The sequence below is a fragment of the Budorcas taxicolor genome, chromosome 21 (genome assembly GCF_023091745.1).
Source record: "Budorcas taxicolor isolate Tak-1 chromosome 21, Takin1.1, whole genome shotgun sequence".
NCBI classification, from domain to species: domain Eukaryota; kingdom Metazoa; phylum Chordata; class Mammalia; order Artiodactyla; family Bovidae; genus Budorcas; species Budorcas taxicolor.
The window spans coordinates 73,734,237-73,749,348 of NC_068930.1; the positions used below are offsets into that span (position 1 = coordinate 73,734,237).

A 15,112-nucleotide genomic window follows, 5' to 3' on the forward strand; every position below is an offset into this window, starting at 1 on the left:
TCTCTCTGTCAGCAGATCTACCAATGTTATTTTTAAAGTTCCTGGCCGTGGTGTCATTCTGAGAAAACGCCTGTTTACCCCAGCAGAACGTAAATAGTCTCCCATCGTTTCCTTTGGTCTGAGTTTTGATTTGCATTGATGCTGCTGGTCCTGACCTTGCTTTTGTCCTGATGGTGAGAGCAGGGGTCCCGATTCTTTGCTCTTCCATCTCCAGGCTCTCTTTTGAGGTCTTGTCCCACCACAAGTCATCCAGAATAAACTCAGCAACATGGGCCTGGCCGTGGGCCAGGAACAGACGTGGGCCCTGGCTGGAGTGTGCAGGCGGGCTCATGCCCAGGTCTGGGGAGGCCTCGGTCCCACAAGCCTTGGGGAGCAGGACTGGCTGAGACTGTTCCCCTCAAACACCAAGGGTTGGGCGGGCAGTTGAACCCTGTGCAGGTGGCTGAGAAGTGGCTCCCACACCCTGGGACCAGGCTTGACAGGCCTTGATTTAGGTGAGGGAGGGTGGATGGCTGCTGTTTGCTGCCTCGGCTGGAAACAGACGTTCGTGGCCCTGGAGGAGGGTGTGCAGGCAGGCGGGCTGCAGAGTGAGAGGGTAATGGCCCCATTGCTCACGGTGGAGTGGAGCCTGGGGCCGTGGTAGTGCCGGGAAGGGAAATGCTGGCCAAGCGGAGGCCCCGGGGCACCTGCCTCGTTCAGATAGGCCTCCGGGCAGATGAAAGGGGAAGTCTGCTGGCAAGCGGCTGGTGCGCTTTCCTGTGGTTAGGGGAGCTTGGTGCTAGGAGGGGTGTGGGGAGCTTGTGGGTGAAAACTCACTTCACACTGTGCTTTGAGGCATTCTGTGAAAGTGTTTATTGGACAAAAAAGAGCTCAAGTCCAGACCTCTTGGCTCAGACTGGCGCCCGCAGGCTCAGGGGGTCACATCTGTGGGCCTTGGGGCCCCACAGCCCTCCCGGCCTCCCAGAGCCTGCAGGTGGGGTTCCAGGGCTTGAGCCCCTGGGAGGGTGGGGCCAGGAGCGTGGGCCTGGGGACTGCGGGGGGTGGCATGAGGCTGCACAGGGGCTCCTGGGGAGCGGCCACTTGGGGCCCACGAGCGAGTCTTCCTTGGAGGCTCTGAGACCCTCAGCCCTCTGGCCAGACGTTGCTTCCTCCCTTCACACAGGCCTCAGTGGCTGCAGGCGCTAGAACTGCCAGTCCCACTGTCCAGGCTGGGGCAGGCAGCCCCTAGGGCCCCCAGAGGTGGGGACACATGTGGAAAGTCGGCACCAGGCGTGGATGGCTGTGAGCAGGGTGCGTGGCCAGTGTGGGGCTCCAGATGTGAAAATTTAGGTTTCATTCTCTTGCATTATTATTTTTTATTTTGCTGCCTCGGGTCTTCGCTGAAGCCCATGGACTTTCTGTTTGTGCTGTGGGATCAGTCGCTGCATGGCGTATTGGTTCCCTGACTAGGGGTTGAGCCCATGTTCCCTTTGAAGCAAGGCCGATTCTTACCTGCAGGGCCACCAGGGAAGCCCTATCCCATTTCTGATGTAACAGGAACCCATGGTGGGGTTTGAGCAGGGGTTGCCCGACGGATGTAGGGTTGGAAAGACCCTGCTGGCTGTGGGCTGGGGAGCAGCTTCAGCCCAGCTTTGGAGACAACTTCGAGGTGTCCTTTGGGGCCCACTTGGCAGGTGGTCACTCACTGAGATGGGAAGAGTGGGTGAGGGGGCGGTCTGAGGAGGGCCGTCACTATGGGGACACTCTGGTCGGGCAGGGACATGGTGGCCCTTGGTCTCCGTCTCTCCATGTGTACCTGCTGGCATCTGCCACACATGGTCTCTGCTCACACGGAGTATCAGGAGACCCTGTGCTCTTGGGGTTCGCTTTCTGGGATAAAGAGATGACCTGCTGGTGTGATGAGTGTGTGACCTGTAGAATGGGCAGGAAGGGTGGGAGCAAAGAGCTCAGCATGGAAGGGAGCAGGCAGGGGCAGCGGGACAGGAGGCTGGGGCAGGGAGGGGGTACCACAAGGAGCCCAGGACCTGCAGATGAGCTTCTGATAATGGCGAGGCACTTTCTGGCTGTGGACCAGCTGAGGCCTCATCTGAGATCTTGAGACAGGGCTCACTGCTGGAAGGAGAGGGCTGCCGAGGACACAGGGCAGTGGGTGGGTGGTTGACCGGAGGAAGCCCCCGAGGACCCACAGGCATGGCGACTGCCCCCATCAGGGCAGCAGGTCTGCCATGGCGGCAAGTGCGGCTTCCTGGTGGAGGTTACAGGCAGAGGGCAAGGTCTGCGGCTCCCCTGGAATGGGCTGCCACGAGGAAGGGAATCAGTTCCCAGGGTTTGCGCCTGAGCCCTGGGAGGACAGGGGGCCTTGGCCGGGAGGACACGCAGCCTTGCCTGGAGCAATTAATGGCCTTGGGTGGGAAGGGCTGATCTGGAGAGACAGTTGGTGTCTTTATTTTTGTGGCTGCAGCAAATCACTGCAAACATTTGTTCCCTACACGGTGAGGGGACGAGTCTGAAACAGCCTCGCTGGGCCTTGGTGAGCATGGTAATGGCTGCCTGCCCTCCAGAGACCCCAGGGAGGTTCTGCATTGGTCCTTTCGCCTATCAGAGCTGCAACCCAGCTCACCACCCCTCTTGCATCCTCAGAGTCGGCAGACTTGTGTCCTGCGTCCGCCTCTCAGGCCTTCTGCTCTGCCAGCCCCCCGCCTCGTCCTGTGAGGGCCTGGTGATGGCTCCAGGCCAAGGTCCCAGGCCCCTCTCCTGTCTCAGAAGCCAAGCTCAGCCCTGACTCGGAGGCTGCAGGATCAGGACTGGTGTCCTTAGGGCGGGTCGGCCTGCTCTCTAGAACTGTGGTGCTGGGTGTATTGGGAGTGAGATGCGTTGCTGACCTCCAGGCCTGACACACGGAGTATGGTCCATGTCTAGGATGAGAGACGAGCAGGAGCTGCGGACAGGTGCTGCCGGCCATATGCCAGGTGTGGGGGCTGGATGGGGGCCAAGGGGGAAGACCAGTACCAGGGGGAGCCAACCAGTGAGCAGGGGAACCGACCCGTGAGCAGGGAGAATCAGAACCGGCCCGTGAGCAGGGGAACCGACCCGTGAGCAGGGGAACCGGCCCGTGAGCAGGGAGAGTAAGAACCAAGCAGTGAACAGGGGAACCAACTGGTGAGCAGGGGAACCGGCCCGTGAGCAGGGGAACCGGCCCGTGAGCAGGGAGAATCAGAACCGGCCCGTGAGCAGGGGAACCGACCCGTGAGCAGGGGAACCGGCCCGTGAGCAGGGAGAATCAGAACCGGCCCGTGAGCAGGGGAACTGGCCCGTGAGCAGGGGAACCAACCTGTGAGCAGGGGAACTGGCCCATGAGCAGGGAGAATCAGAACCGGCCCGTGAGCAGGGGAACCGACCTGTGAGCAGGGGAACCGGCCCGTGAGCAGGGGAACCGGCCCGTGAGCAGGGGAACCGGCCCGTGAGCAGGGAGAATCAGAACCGGCCTGTGAGCAGGGGAACCGGCCCATGAGCAGGGGAACCGGCCCGTGAGCAGGGAGAATCAGAACCAGCCTGTGAGCAGGGGAACCGGCCCATGAGCAGGGGAACCGGCCCGTGAGCAGGAGAACTAACCCGTGAGCAGGGGAACCGGCCCGTGAGCAGGGGAACCGACCCGTGAGCAGGGGAACCGGCCCGTGAGCAGGGCAACCGGCCCGTTGAGCAGGGGAACCGGCCCGTGAGCAGGCAGAATCAGAACCGGCCCGTGAGCGGGGATGAATGGTGTAGAGTCTGGAGCCAACAAGAGGAGTGGCACCGTATCCAGCACTGGGCTGGCCAGACACAGGGTGCCCTCCTCCTGGTTTGAGGGGGGGGGCCAGACAGGACCCGCCTGAGGCCAGCTCTGGCCTCCCTGCCTGGGCCCAGGGTCACAGCTGCCTGCCGCAGGAACTCTGGACAGCGGCAGGAGGGCCAGGAGTGACCAGGAGCTGGCCAGTGCCAGCGTCTTCTCCAAGCCCCTTCAGGCAGTGCTTTCCTCCACACTCTGCCCTCCGTGAGGGGCGTGAGGGGTGCCTCCTCCCCATCTGATGGGGACTCTGTGTGCCCAGCCTCTCCCACTGCCACCACTTAGGGCCATCTCCTGTGTGTGCGTGGGCACATGTGCTTTCGTGTCTCTGAGTGTGAACCCATGTGCGTGCAGACCTTCGCATGTGTGCCCACAGGCGTGTGCCTCGCATTTGTCTGTGTCTGCACACCCGTGGGTGTGCTTGTGTGCAGGGTGTGGCCCCACCTGTAGGTGCACACGTGTGAGGGCTGCGTCGCGTGTGAGGGCTGCGTGTGCGCACCCGTGTGCGCAGGTGTGGGCACGCGCAGCTGGAGCGCCCAGTCTCTTCAGTGCAGCAGGCTCGGCACCCTCCTCCCGAGGCAGCGCCTCCTGCTGTGTGACCGACCCTGCCCGCCTCTCCTGTGTGCGTGGGCCTGCTCAGCTGTTTGCCCTTGGCCTTCTGGGTGCTCTCACCTGGAAGGTCTGAGGGCTGGGCCACAGAAATGGGAGGCAGGAGGGAGGACCAAGGCTCTTTATGTGGCAGATGGTGGGCGGGGAGGTGGAGGGGCTGCAGCCGAGACCACTGGCTCTGGGGCTGCAGGGCCAGCTGGGGGCCTCTGCTCTGCACCACGATGCCCTCCTCTTGGGCTGGGAGCTGGGCTCTGTGGTGGACTGAGTGTGGGGCCGCAAGGCCTCTGTGCGCAGGGTGGGGTCCAGCGTGGGCTCCTCTGCCCTCCAGGAGCAGCAGGCAGCGTGGAGGCCAGGTCCTTCCATGTGGAGCCAGCGTCTGCTCTCCGGGGCTACTTCACCTGCAGCAAGAGCCCGCGGGTCAGGAAGGGGCCAGGGCCCCCAGGCCCAGGGCTCCTGGCCAGCCGAGCTGGGGGCCCCACCTCCCCATGGCCCTGGGAAGTGGGTCCTAGCACCTGTCCTACTCCAGGGCTGAGGGAGCGGCTCCCTCAGAAACCCTGGCCCATGCTAGGGGCCCTGGGCCTGGACGTAGGGCCCCACCTGCCTGGGCCACCTGCCTTGATGAAGGTGACGAAGCCGCCGTAGACCACAGTGACGAGGAAGAGGGCCAGGAAGGTGAGCCAGAGGGGGCCGGCATCCTCCACATCTGCGCTGTCATCGCTGCTCTCGTCCTGGCTCCAGGGCGGCCAGGTGGCCAGGCCTGTGGGGGAGCGGGCGCTGCTGAGGCCTCGGCCACTCCCACCCCAGCACACGGCAGGCTGCTGACCACGAGGGGTCTGCCCGAGGGGCGCGGCCACAGGCCCCCACACGGCACCACTGGCACTGGGGCCCCATGTGAACAACCTTCTCCCTGCGGGGCACGGACGGGGCACAGAGGGGCCACAGGGCCTGACTAGGCGCAGAGCTGGATGGGGCACCCAGCATGGTGGGGTAGACGGCCTGAAGCCGGCCTTCCTGCCAGCATGAGTGCGGGCGGCGGGTAGGCGGCCCCGATGCCGATGTGGATCCTCAGGTCCCACCCTGCAGGCTGCAGTGACAGCCGCTCGCAGAAGCAGCTGCTGTGTGAGGGTGAAAGGTGAGACCGGGCTGGTGTTCCAGCAGGAGGAACGGTGTCATGAGGGCTCTGAGTCGGGAGAGTGGACGGGAGCCTTGCGTCCTGCAGTGGGGAGCTGGCGAGGGGCCGCACAGGAGGCCAGGGCAGGCCGAGGCTGGGAACTAGAGGCTTTAAGCCAGGGCCGAGTCTGTGCATCAGAAGTCAGTCCTGCTGGACCTGGGGCCGGGGCAGGATGGGCTGGCCAGCTCAGAACCCTCGTGTGGAGCCGTACTTCAGTCCAGTGGGAGGGCCCGGGGCAGGGAGGAAGTGCTAAGTCCCGGGACCCATCACCCGGCCCGCACTTCCTAGTCCCTCTTTCCGTGAGCACTCATTCCCTGGGGGTCCGTCTTGAGCCTGACCAGAGCTGCGGGAGGTGGGGTCTGCAGGGCTGCTGTCCAGGAGCCACTGGTCACAGCACAGGAAGTAAGCGTGGAAGCTTGCTCGCCCTCTGTGGAATCTAGTGGTGGAAGAGCAGTGCGTCTTGGTCTCTGTCTGCCTCAGTTTTCTGCTAATGAGGTCATATTGTGTTCTACAAAGGTATGGATCCATGATTCCTTGGAAAATTTTTCAAAGGCAGCAGCCCTTTGCCATGGAGAACCTGAAGGAACCTGTTCTAGACACATGGAATGCAGGGGTGAGTGGTCTGGGGGTCGGTGAGGTGGCTAAATGCGATGACAGGACCCCTTGGATGCCCCATGGCCCAGCTATGGAGGTCAGGGAGGTCTTCTCAAGACACATGGGATGAGAAGGCAGGAAAGAGTTCTGGTTGGAGAAGACACATTGAGAAGAACTGCAGGAGAGCAAGGTCACCCCCCTTCACCCGTCTCTGCTGGGGCAGGATGTGCCAGCAGGCAACCCTTTGGGAAGAGCCCATGAAACCGCCGGGCGGGACGCTTTTCTCAAGGCAACAGGAGCCACTCACAGAGCTTAAGCCGAGAGCACAATCGCAATTGTTTCCAGCTCCGAGATCGGAGTCACCCATGGTCTAGCTCTATTTGCTATTTTCATTCTGACTACAGGTGAAGGTTTTCTGCTTCTTTGCACGCCAAGGGTATTTTGATTGCACGCCGGACATGGTGCACAGACATAAAGTGAGCGTGAAGTCGATGACGCGTGTATACTTTCCGAGGAGTGAGCGCACACTCCTCTGTCGGGCAGGGAGGTTGAGGAGCTGTGTTTTCACCAGGAGTTGAGTTGGGCTGGGTGGCGGGTTCCTTGGCTACTGGCTCCCGGCATGGGAGTGGGGTGAGGCTCCTCCTCCTGGTGGGAATGGCTCTGAGCCTGGGCCTCTCCAGCTGTGGCCCCACCTGCTCTCAGGGGATGCTTGCAGCAGAATCCCTGGGTGGAGGGTCAGTGAGCCCAGGGGATTTTTCGGGGGCTTGCCTGTACCCACATCCTGGGCCAGCCTGTGTGGGAACTAAACCCTGGCTGGTTCCTTCACGTCCCTCTCGTCTCACGGATGTCCAGGCCTCTGTCCACCTGTGTTGAGGATGAGGATAACTGCCAGCAGCCTCTTCTGACCTAGGAATTTGGGCCAGTTGGACACTGAGTCCTCGGCTCGTTTGAGACTTTAAATAGACATGATTTTTATGGTTTATTTGGCATTGACCTTTTGTTACCACATGAGTGGCTGACCTACAAGCTTCTACATCCTAAGTGGAAGCAGAACTGTGATGGGTGTTTGAAGGTCACCTTGGCAGCTGAGAGGAGGGTGGGCTGAAGGGGACAGCCCTGGGCTGTGAGACTGGCAGGGGCAGGAGGACTGGGGTGGGGTCTTTGGACAGAAGGTGCCGATTCGAGGGGCACAGGACTTGGGCGGGTAGCTTGGCTTCTGTGATGACAGAGGGCAGAGGGCCCCGGCCGCAGTCTGGGGGTCCGGGGTGACGCAGGCTTTCGGGAGACGGGGCCAGTGGTTGAGGAGCCTGGGGCCCCAGAGCAGGAGCAGGAAGCAGAGGCCAGGGGCCCCAGGGGGAGCCTTCCAGCTGCTACTTTGTGAAAATGACCACCGTAGCTGCAGGCCTGGGCCGAGCTGCTAGTGGCCTCCTTTGAGAAGAGGGCAGTGGTGGTGGGCTGGGCCTGGAACCGAGACGGAGGGGTAGCCTTCAGATGCAGGTGGACGGGGTGGGATGGGGAGGGCGTGGGAGTCCTTCAAGGAAAGCAGCAGGCCCCTCAGGCAGCATTGCTAGAGCTGGGGGGTAGCTGGCCCAGCGAGGAGGAGCTGCCGTCCCGGCTGTGGAGACCCGGCTGCCTTACAGGGAGCAGCTCTGGCCCTCCTCCTCTGGTCTGGGGGAGGGCCCACCAAGGAAGGCCCGGCGGCTGGTCAGCTCTGGGGCTGGGGCTGGTGCCGGCTGTGGCCCTCCTGGAGTGGGGATTTCCCTCCACCCCTCCAGGGGCCCTGGGGTCTGGCCAGGCCTCCCACAGCCTCTGCCACTCGCCCTGTATAGAGCATGGCCCTGGCTGCTGGACATAGCTTTGGTCCCCACAGGAAAGTGGGAGGTTTGGGTCAAGCCTCTGGGGGAGGCCGGTGCAGAGTGTCCTGTGACTCGAGGCCGTGCAGTGCCCAGGCTGTCAGGCGGCCGGTCCGGGGTGGGGGAGGGATGGGTCTACAGGAGGAGGCCCTATGGGGTGTGTGGGGCGGGGGAGTGGGTGGGGGGCCTGTTGTGGGGTGCGTGGTGGGGGTGGGTGTGGGCATGCTGTGGTGGCCCCCCGGGCATCCTGTGTGGCCTTCAGGGTGCAGCCTGCCAAGCCCATCTCTCTCGAGGTGTCAGGGCCTGGCTGTGGTCTGCACGGCTTCCCCACTCGGCGTGGGGCCCACAGCAGCTCAGGCCTGCAGGCTAGGTCCCAGAACCTGGGCAAGCCTAGCCTTTCTCTCCCAGTGCCCACTGCCTCTGGGCCCCATTGGACACCTTCCCTGCCAGCCCCCGCACTGGGCAGCCTGGACGCCTGCCGGCCCGTGAGTCCTGCCGCCTCCCTGACCGGTGTGTCCACCGCAGTCTTGCGGGGCTGGGCTGCATGCTGTGGTGTCGGGGGAGGACACCTCAGAGGGGAGGGAGAGCTCTGGGCCCCCAGACCCCCTCCTCTGTGGCACCTGGCCCTGTGTTCCTCCAGGAGGCCTACGGTCAGGGGCTGCTGTGGGTGTGTGCGAACCAGACCCCTCTGGGAGACCAAGTCCAGCCCCCAGGCCTGGGCATACCTGGCCTCCCGGGTGCTGACTGGGCTCCTCGAAGGCTGGGGGGCTTGGGAGCTGGGGAGCCTCGGACGCCCCCAGAGGGCAGCTGTTGAGGGTGGCCGCCCTCACCCCCAGCCCAGGGCAGGCCCCTGCTTTGTGCCCTGTGGCGGGCACATCTTGGTGGGAAATGGCTGCTTGGGTTGTGGGGGGTGGGCAACATCTCTCGCCCTTCCTGGACCGGCATGCAGCGTGTGGACATGTGTCCGGGGCCAGCAGGGCAGCTGTTGGGCTTCCAGAGCCCTGGGGCCCCCGACACGGAGCGGCCGAGTCCTCACTGCCCGGCACCTCTGGGGCTGCCCCTCCACTTCCTGCCCTGTGTCCCGGCCACTCAGATGGAGCCCTGGGCCCATGTGACTCACCACCAGTGTCCAGGCTGCAGCTGCCATTGAGGAGCGTCCGGGAGGCCTCGTGGCTGACCACACAGGTGTAGGTGGACCCCACGTGGTCCAGGGGGCTGGAGACATGCAGGACACTCCAGGTGTGGAATGAGGCATGCCCAGCCTGGGCTGTGGTGTGCGCTGTGGCAAACTGGGAAGGCTCCACTTCTTGCTGGCCCTCCAGCCATGTGAGGAGGATGTCCACGGGTGAGAAGCCGGACACCTCGCACAGGAGCCAGGCAGGGAAGAAGCGGCCAGGCGTGGTCAGAGTGCGGAGGGTCAGATTGCCGGGCACTGAGGCAGCTGTGAGGAGAAGCCATGGTATGCTCGTGAGCTGGAGCTCCAGGGGGTGGGTCCCCGGGGGAAGGAAGTGGCCGGGGTGCTGCGGGGCCCGCGGCTGCCCTCACCATGCTCTCTCTGTGCTGTCAGGGTCACTGGTGACCGCAGGCCAGGGCTGCTCAGCGTGCAGGTGATGTTGGAGCCCGAGGCCCACAGGGACCTGGGCAGGGCCAGGCGGCTGCTCTGGCTCCAGGAGCCGTTCATGTGCCAGGTGGGTCTCTCCTCCATGGCCCCGCCATGGGGCTGCCCATTCACCTCCCAGGAGAAGCGGGCATCCGGCAGGGCCTCCCCCATGGCCAGGCAGGTGAACTCTGCCTTGTCCAAAAGCCAGAGGCCCTGCGGGGGCGGGGGCAACAGGCGGACGCTGAGGGCCTGGGTGTGGTTCTGACACTCTGTGGGGAGGCGAGGAGAGGTGTGGTCTTGGCTGGGGGGCAAGGGGGTTGAGGGCTGGCCAGTGGCACCCGCCCAGACCCAGGCCTGCCCTCTCCCCACGGACCCCTGGACTCTGTTGCTTCCAGCAGTGCAGAGGGCAGGGGCCCGCCCACCACTGGGCTGGGGTCTCTCTTGCAAGCAGGCTGTTTCCGGTGCCCCTGAAAGCACTCTGCCCTTCTCCCCCTCTGTCCCAAGGGACTGACCTCTGCAGGGGTCCTTTGGATACGCTAGTGTCCGGGCTTCTGTCTGGCTGTGGCTGGTGGCCGGCACTGTGGAGAGTGGGGGCAGTCAGGGTCTCCTCCGGGTGCCACAGACAGCCGGGGCTGAGGCCTCCCAACATCCTCAGCCCTAGGGGTGGCCATCATCTGGGGGTCGCCTCTGTCAGCGTCTGTGGCTCTGCTCTGGTCCTGGTGGGACCCTGGCTGCCCGCTTGCTGGTTGCGAGTATCTACGCTAAGTGCCTGGGGGCTGCCCTCGTGACCATCGGCAGCACAGCTTATGGCGAGAAGGACTCGTGAGCAACTGGCCATGGGTCTCTGACAGCCAGGGGTCAGCAACTTTTTCTATAAAGGCCCAGAGAGCAGATGTTTGAAGCCGTGCTGCCACCACACAGGGCTTCTGTCTGTCCCTCCTCCCGGTTCATCCCTCTAAGCTGGACAGGCCAGCCCCAGCTACAGAGCTGGACAGGCAGCCCTGGCTCCAGGGATCTGGCTTCACGATGCATCTGGCCTCCAGGCTGTGCTCAAGCTGCACTGTGTCTGGGTCAGGAGCCACGCCCTGAGGGGAGGGCTGGGCTCATGTGGTCAGCAGGCCCTGGGCCCCAGGAGGGTCACTCCCCATGGGAGGGCAGTCTAGCTCCGGAGCAGGAGGGCTCAGCCTGTGCTCATGGAGCTCGGCCCCCTTCCTCAAGGCTGCTGGGTGGGTGGCGTGGCTGCAGCAGTCTGGTCAGGGCTGAAGGCTGATGCTCGGGGAGGGCTGGGCTGTGCACAGTGCCCCCCGACCCCGAGGTGACCCTCTAATCTGCAGGGCCCACCTCTCTCCTGACTTGCCCCGCCCTGTGTGCCTGACCAGGTCAGCCCACACCCAGGGGTCGTGCACTTCAGTGGCAGATTCTGCCCTAGACTGTGGGCATCATGGCCCACAGGCTGGGTTGGGGGCCGCCCAGGGACACATCACAGCCATGGTGGCCTCTTGGAGGGTCGCCAGCAGCCCAGGGGCCAGTGAGGGAATGGCCCAGCTCCCTCCAGTGGCTCCTGCTCTGGGCCAGGGGTGCATCCAGGGTGAGGGGTGACTCTGGGCCCCAGCGGGGCACCCGGCACTCAGAGAAGCTGGAGCCAGGTGCAGGTGGGGGTAGGGCAGCCTGGCAGGCGGCACTGCTTCTGTGAGGGTCTCAGCTTCACACTCAGTTTCACGCATGGGCTGGACCAGGGGAGTCCAGAGCTGGCCTGTGGGCCTCCCTCTCACCGTGCTCCTCCCAGTGTGATCTGGGCACCTCCCCCATCCATGATGGGCTGAGGGCCACACAGAGGCCTGAGGTGGCATCTGCCAGTGCCTAGCCCAGGCCTGGCCCACAGTCGGTGCCCCTGAGTTCACTGCCCCACCTTCCTGGCTCAAGGCGTGACTTAAGGACTCGACGGAGAAGTCATGGAGGGCTGCCTGAAGATGGCAGTGGAGGGGCGGGCAGACAGGTATGCATGGATGTGCGTGGGCTGTGCACGGATGGGGCTGCTCACCTGGGCTGCTCTGAGTGGTGACGGCTCTGCTGGAGCCCTCTGACCTGGATTTCAGAGACGGTGCTAGCGTGGTCGGGGTCAGAGTTGATGCAGAAACTAGAGGAGCAGGGGGCAGGTGAGGTCAGAGTGCACTGTGCCCTGGGGGGCGCTGCAAGGCAGACAGGAGGGGTGGGCTGGGCTCCCCTGGCCCCGCCCGGCCTCGGCCATGGGCGGAGCCTAGCTCACCTCTGGGGACCACCTTTGTGGTCGTGATGGTCTTTCCTCCCTTGGGGTGCTGGACTTCACACACCAGGTAGCCATCCGTCCCTTGAAAGGCGCTTGAGGAATGCAGGGCCACCTGAGAGGAGGCCGACCACAAGCCATCCCTCAGGACTTCGGGGAAGGTCCAGAATTTCTCGCTGCTGACTGTGCTGTTGTTGAACTTCCAGGAGAAGCTGACAGAATTGGGCACGAAGTCCCGGGCCAGGCAGCCCAGGGCCACCGTGTTCTCATCAGACGGGGAGCTCACACAGGACACCAGGGGGAAGACTTTCGGGTGAGATTCACTTTCTGGGGACCCGAGAGAAGACACAAGAGAAGTGGGGGTGAGAGGCGTCTTGCTGGTCGGGGGTGTGGGCAGCTCCACCTTCTATCTGGGACAGTGGAGCGGAGGGCGCACTCAGCCCTGCCAGCCCACCCTCACTACCTGTGGCTCAGCCACTTGGGGTCTGGCCCGGGGGTCTGTGGCCATTGGTGAGACCAGTGCACACTCAGTCCTGTCAGTCCTCAGCACAACTAGGTCACTGAGGTCAGCCCAGTGTTGGCCAGGACAGTCCAGCTAGACCCACCATGCTCAGCAGAGGTTAAGCAAGCCCAAAGCACCTCATCAGCTTGCCCAAGTCAAGCCCAGGCAGTGCCTTTCTGCCGGACCTGTCAGCCCACCATGGACAATCCAATTCAGCCAAGCACAGCCCAGCTCAAACCACCTCAGCCCAGTTCAGCTCAGCCCCGATCAATCCAACTCAGCTCAGCTTAACCTAGTTCAGACCAGCTCAGCTCAGCTCAACCCAGCTCAGCCCAGCCTGGCTCAACCTGGCTCAGCCCAGTGCAACTCAGCCCCTATCAACCCAACTCAGCTCAGCTTAACCCAGCTCAGCCCAGCTCAGCTCAGCTCAGCCCAGCTCACCCGGTTGGCCCAGCCCAGCTCAGCCCAGCTCAAGCCTGCTGTGGGCAGCCCAGGGCTGCCCTCACAGACCTGAAAGCCCAGTGTTTCTGACGCAAAAGGGTAGGATCCCGGACCCATGGCTTCGGCTAAAGCCCCTGGTCTGCGGATGCTGACCAGCTGGGCTCGCCCCTCCCAGCCTCTTCCTGCTTCTCCTCCTGGGAGCCTTCTTGCCCCTTCCCCTGGGTGCCGGGTGCCTCTGTCTCCACATCAGGCCCAGCCGGCCCTTCTCCCAGCCATCAGTCACTGCCACCCTCCACTCTGGGTGAAAAGCTTGCTGGTGACTTAACTTCCCTAGCGCATCTCATAGGCCGAGCCACGCTTGCCTCCCTCAAACAGAGGCCCTGTCTCTGCTGAGCAGGCAGCGCAGCTTCTCTGGGAGAGGAGAGCCTGGGCACACGTCCCTGGGGCCTGGCTGTCTGGGTACGTGCTGTGGGCCTGAGTTCCTGCCCTGAGTCTAAAAGAGTCCTGGTGACTAACTGCTCTCTGGCAAATGTCCTCATTAAAAACCACGGGAAATGCCTCTTATCTGAACCTGCTCCCAATTCTGTCTTTATTACAAAGTTCTGCTGAGAAAGAGGATACTCTCCAGCACACAGCGACCATCTGAACCCCAAACTTCACTGAACACCTAAGTGTGGACACAGGAAGTGGTCCCTGTGGATGTGAAGCGCCTGAGCCGTCGGACAGCAGGGAAACAGTCTCCTAGAAACAGTCTTTAGGGAAAGTCAACCTGAGCGGGCTGGGCAGTGGTCACTTGAGGAATTCAGACAAATAGACTTCACGTATCACAGAGTAGGGGTTGAAGACTGATTCCCCTTGATGTAAAAACAAACCTGTCTCATGCAGAAGGTCCCTGACTCATGACTCAGTGTTTACTCTGACTTTATGATGCTGTGAAAGCAATGCACGCTCAGGAGAAACCGCACTTCGAATCTCGGACTTCGATCTTTCCCACCTGGTGATATGCAGTCTGTCCTCTGCTGTGGAAGCTGGGCAGTGCGGTGGCTGCAGCCGAGACCTCCAGTGCTCAGGAGGGTGAGCAACTCACACTCACAGCCACCCTGGACCCTGACAACCGCTCTGTTTTTTTTTTTTTTTCTTTGCGTTCAGTATTCAGTAAATTACACCAGACGATCTGCACTTTCCATTAATAACATAGGCTTGAGAACTTCCAGATGTACAAGCTGGATTTAGAAAAGGCAGAGGAACCAGAGATCAAATTGCCAACATCCACTGGATCATAGAAAAAAAAAAAAGCAAAAGAAGTCCAGAAAAACATCGACTTCTGCTTCACTGACTATGTAAAAAACCATTGTGTGAATCACAACAAACTGTGGAAAACTCTTAAAGAGATGGGAATGACAGCCCACCTTACCTGCCTCCTGAGAAACCTGGATGCGGGTCAAAAAGCAGCTGTTAGAACTGGCCATGGAGCAATGAACTGGTGCAAAACCAGGAAAGGAGTGTGTCTAGGCTCTATATTGTCACCCTGCGTATTTAACTTATGTGCCGAGTACATCATATGAAATTCCCAGCTGGATGAGTCACAAACTGGAATCTAGATTGCCAGGATAAATATTGACAACTCAGATATGCAGATGATACCACTCTAAAGGCAGAATGCAAAGAGGAACTAAAGAGCCTCTTGATGAAGGTGAAAGAGAGTGAAAAAGCTGGCTTAAAACTCATCAGTCAAAAATCTAAGACCATGGCATCCAGTCCCATCACTTCAGGGTAAATAGATGGGGAAAAAATGGAAACAGTGTCAGACCTTATTTTCTTGTTCTCCAAAATCACTGCTGACTGTGACTGCAGCCATGAAATTAAAAGACGCTTGCTCCTTGGAAGGAAAGCTATGACCAACCTAGACAGCATATTGAAAAGCAGAAACATTACTTTGATGACAAATTCTGTCTAGTCAAAGCTACGGTTTTTCCAGTGGTCATGTATGGTTGTGACAGTTAGACCATAAAGAAGGCTGAGTGCTGAGAAATCAATGCTTTTGAACTGTGGTGTTGGAGAAGACTCTTGAGAGTCCCTTGGACTGCAAGGAAACCCAACCAGTCAATACATAAAGGAAATCAGTCCTGAATATTCATTGGAAGGACTGATGCTGAAGCTCCAATATTTTGGCTGCCTGATGTGAAGAGCTGACTCATTTGAAAGAATCAGATGCTGAGAAAGTTTGAGGTCAGGAGGCAAAGGGGATGACAGAGG

At 61.4% G+C, this 15,112-nt stretch overlaps 2 gene segments (V, D, J or C); both read right to left on the reverse strand.

Annotated features, from left to right (window-relative positions):
- LOC128066529 (Ig mu chain C region membrane-bound form-like) overlaps positions 1–12,973 on the reverse strand; it is a 43,070-nt gene extending 30,097 nt beyond the window's left edge. The window contains 10 exon segments of the C gene segment in view: positions 3,613–3,835; positions 4,496–4,511; positions 4,650–4,830; positions 5,043–5,189; positions 9,171–9,491; positions 9,596–9,919; positions 10,163–10,228; positions 11,692–11,787; positions 11,917–12,319; positions 12,857–12,973. Of these exon segments, the coding sequence occupies positions 3,613–3,835; positions 4,496–4,511; positions 4,650–4,830; positions 5,043–5,189; positions 9,171–9,491; positions 9,596–9,919; positions 10,163–10,228; positions 11,692–11,787; positions 11,917–12,319; positions 12,857–12,973 (1,894 nt within the window).
- The window catches only part of LOC128067026 (Ig gamma-3 chain C region-like), a 125,589-nt gene that overhangs the window by 95,572 nt on the left and 14,905 nt on the right, over positions 1–15,112 (reverse strand).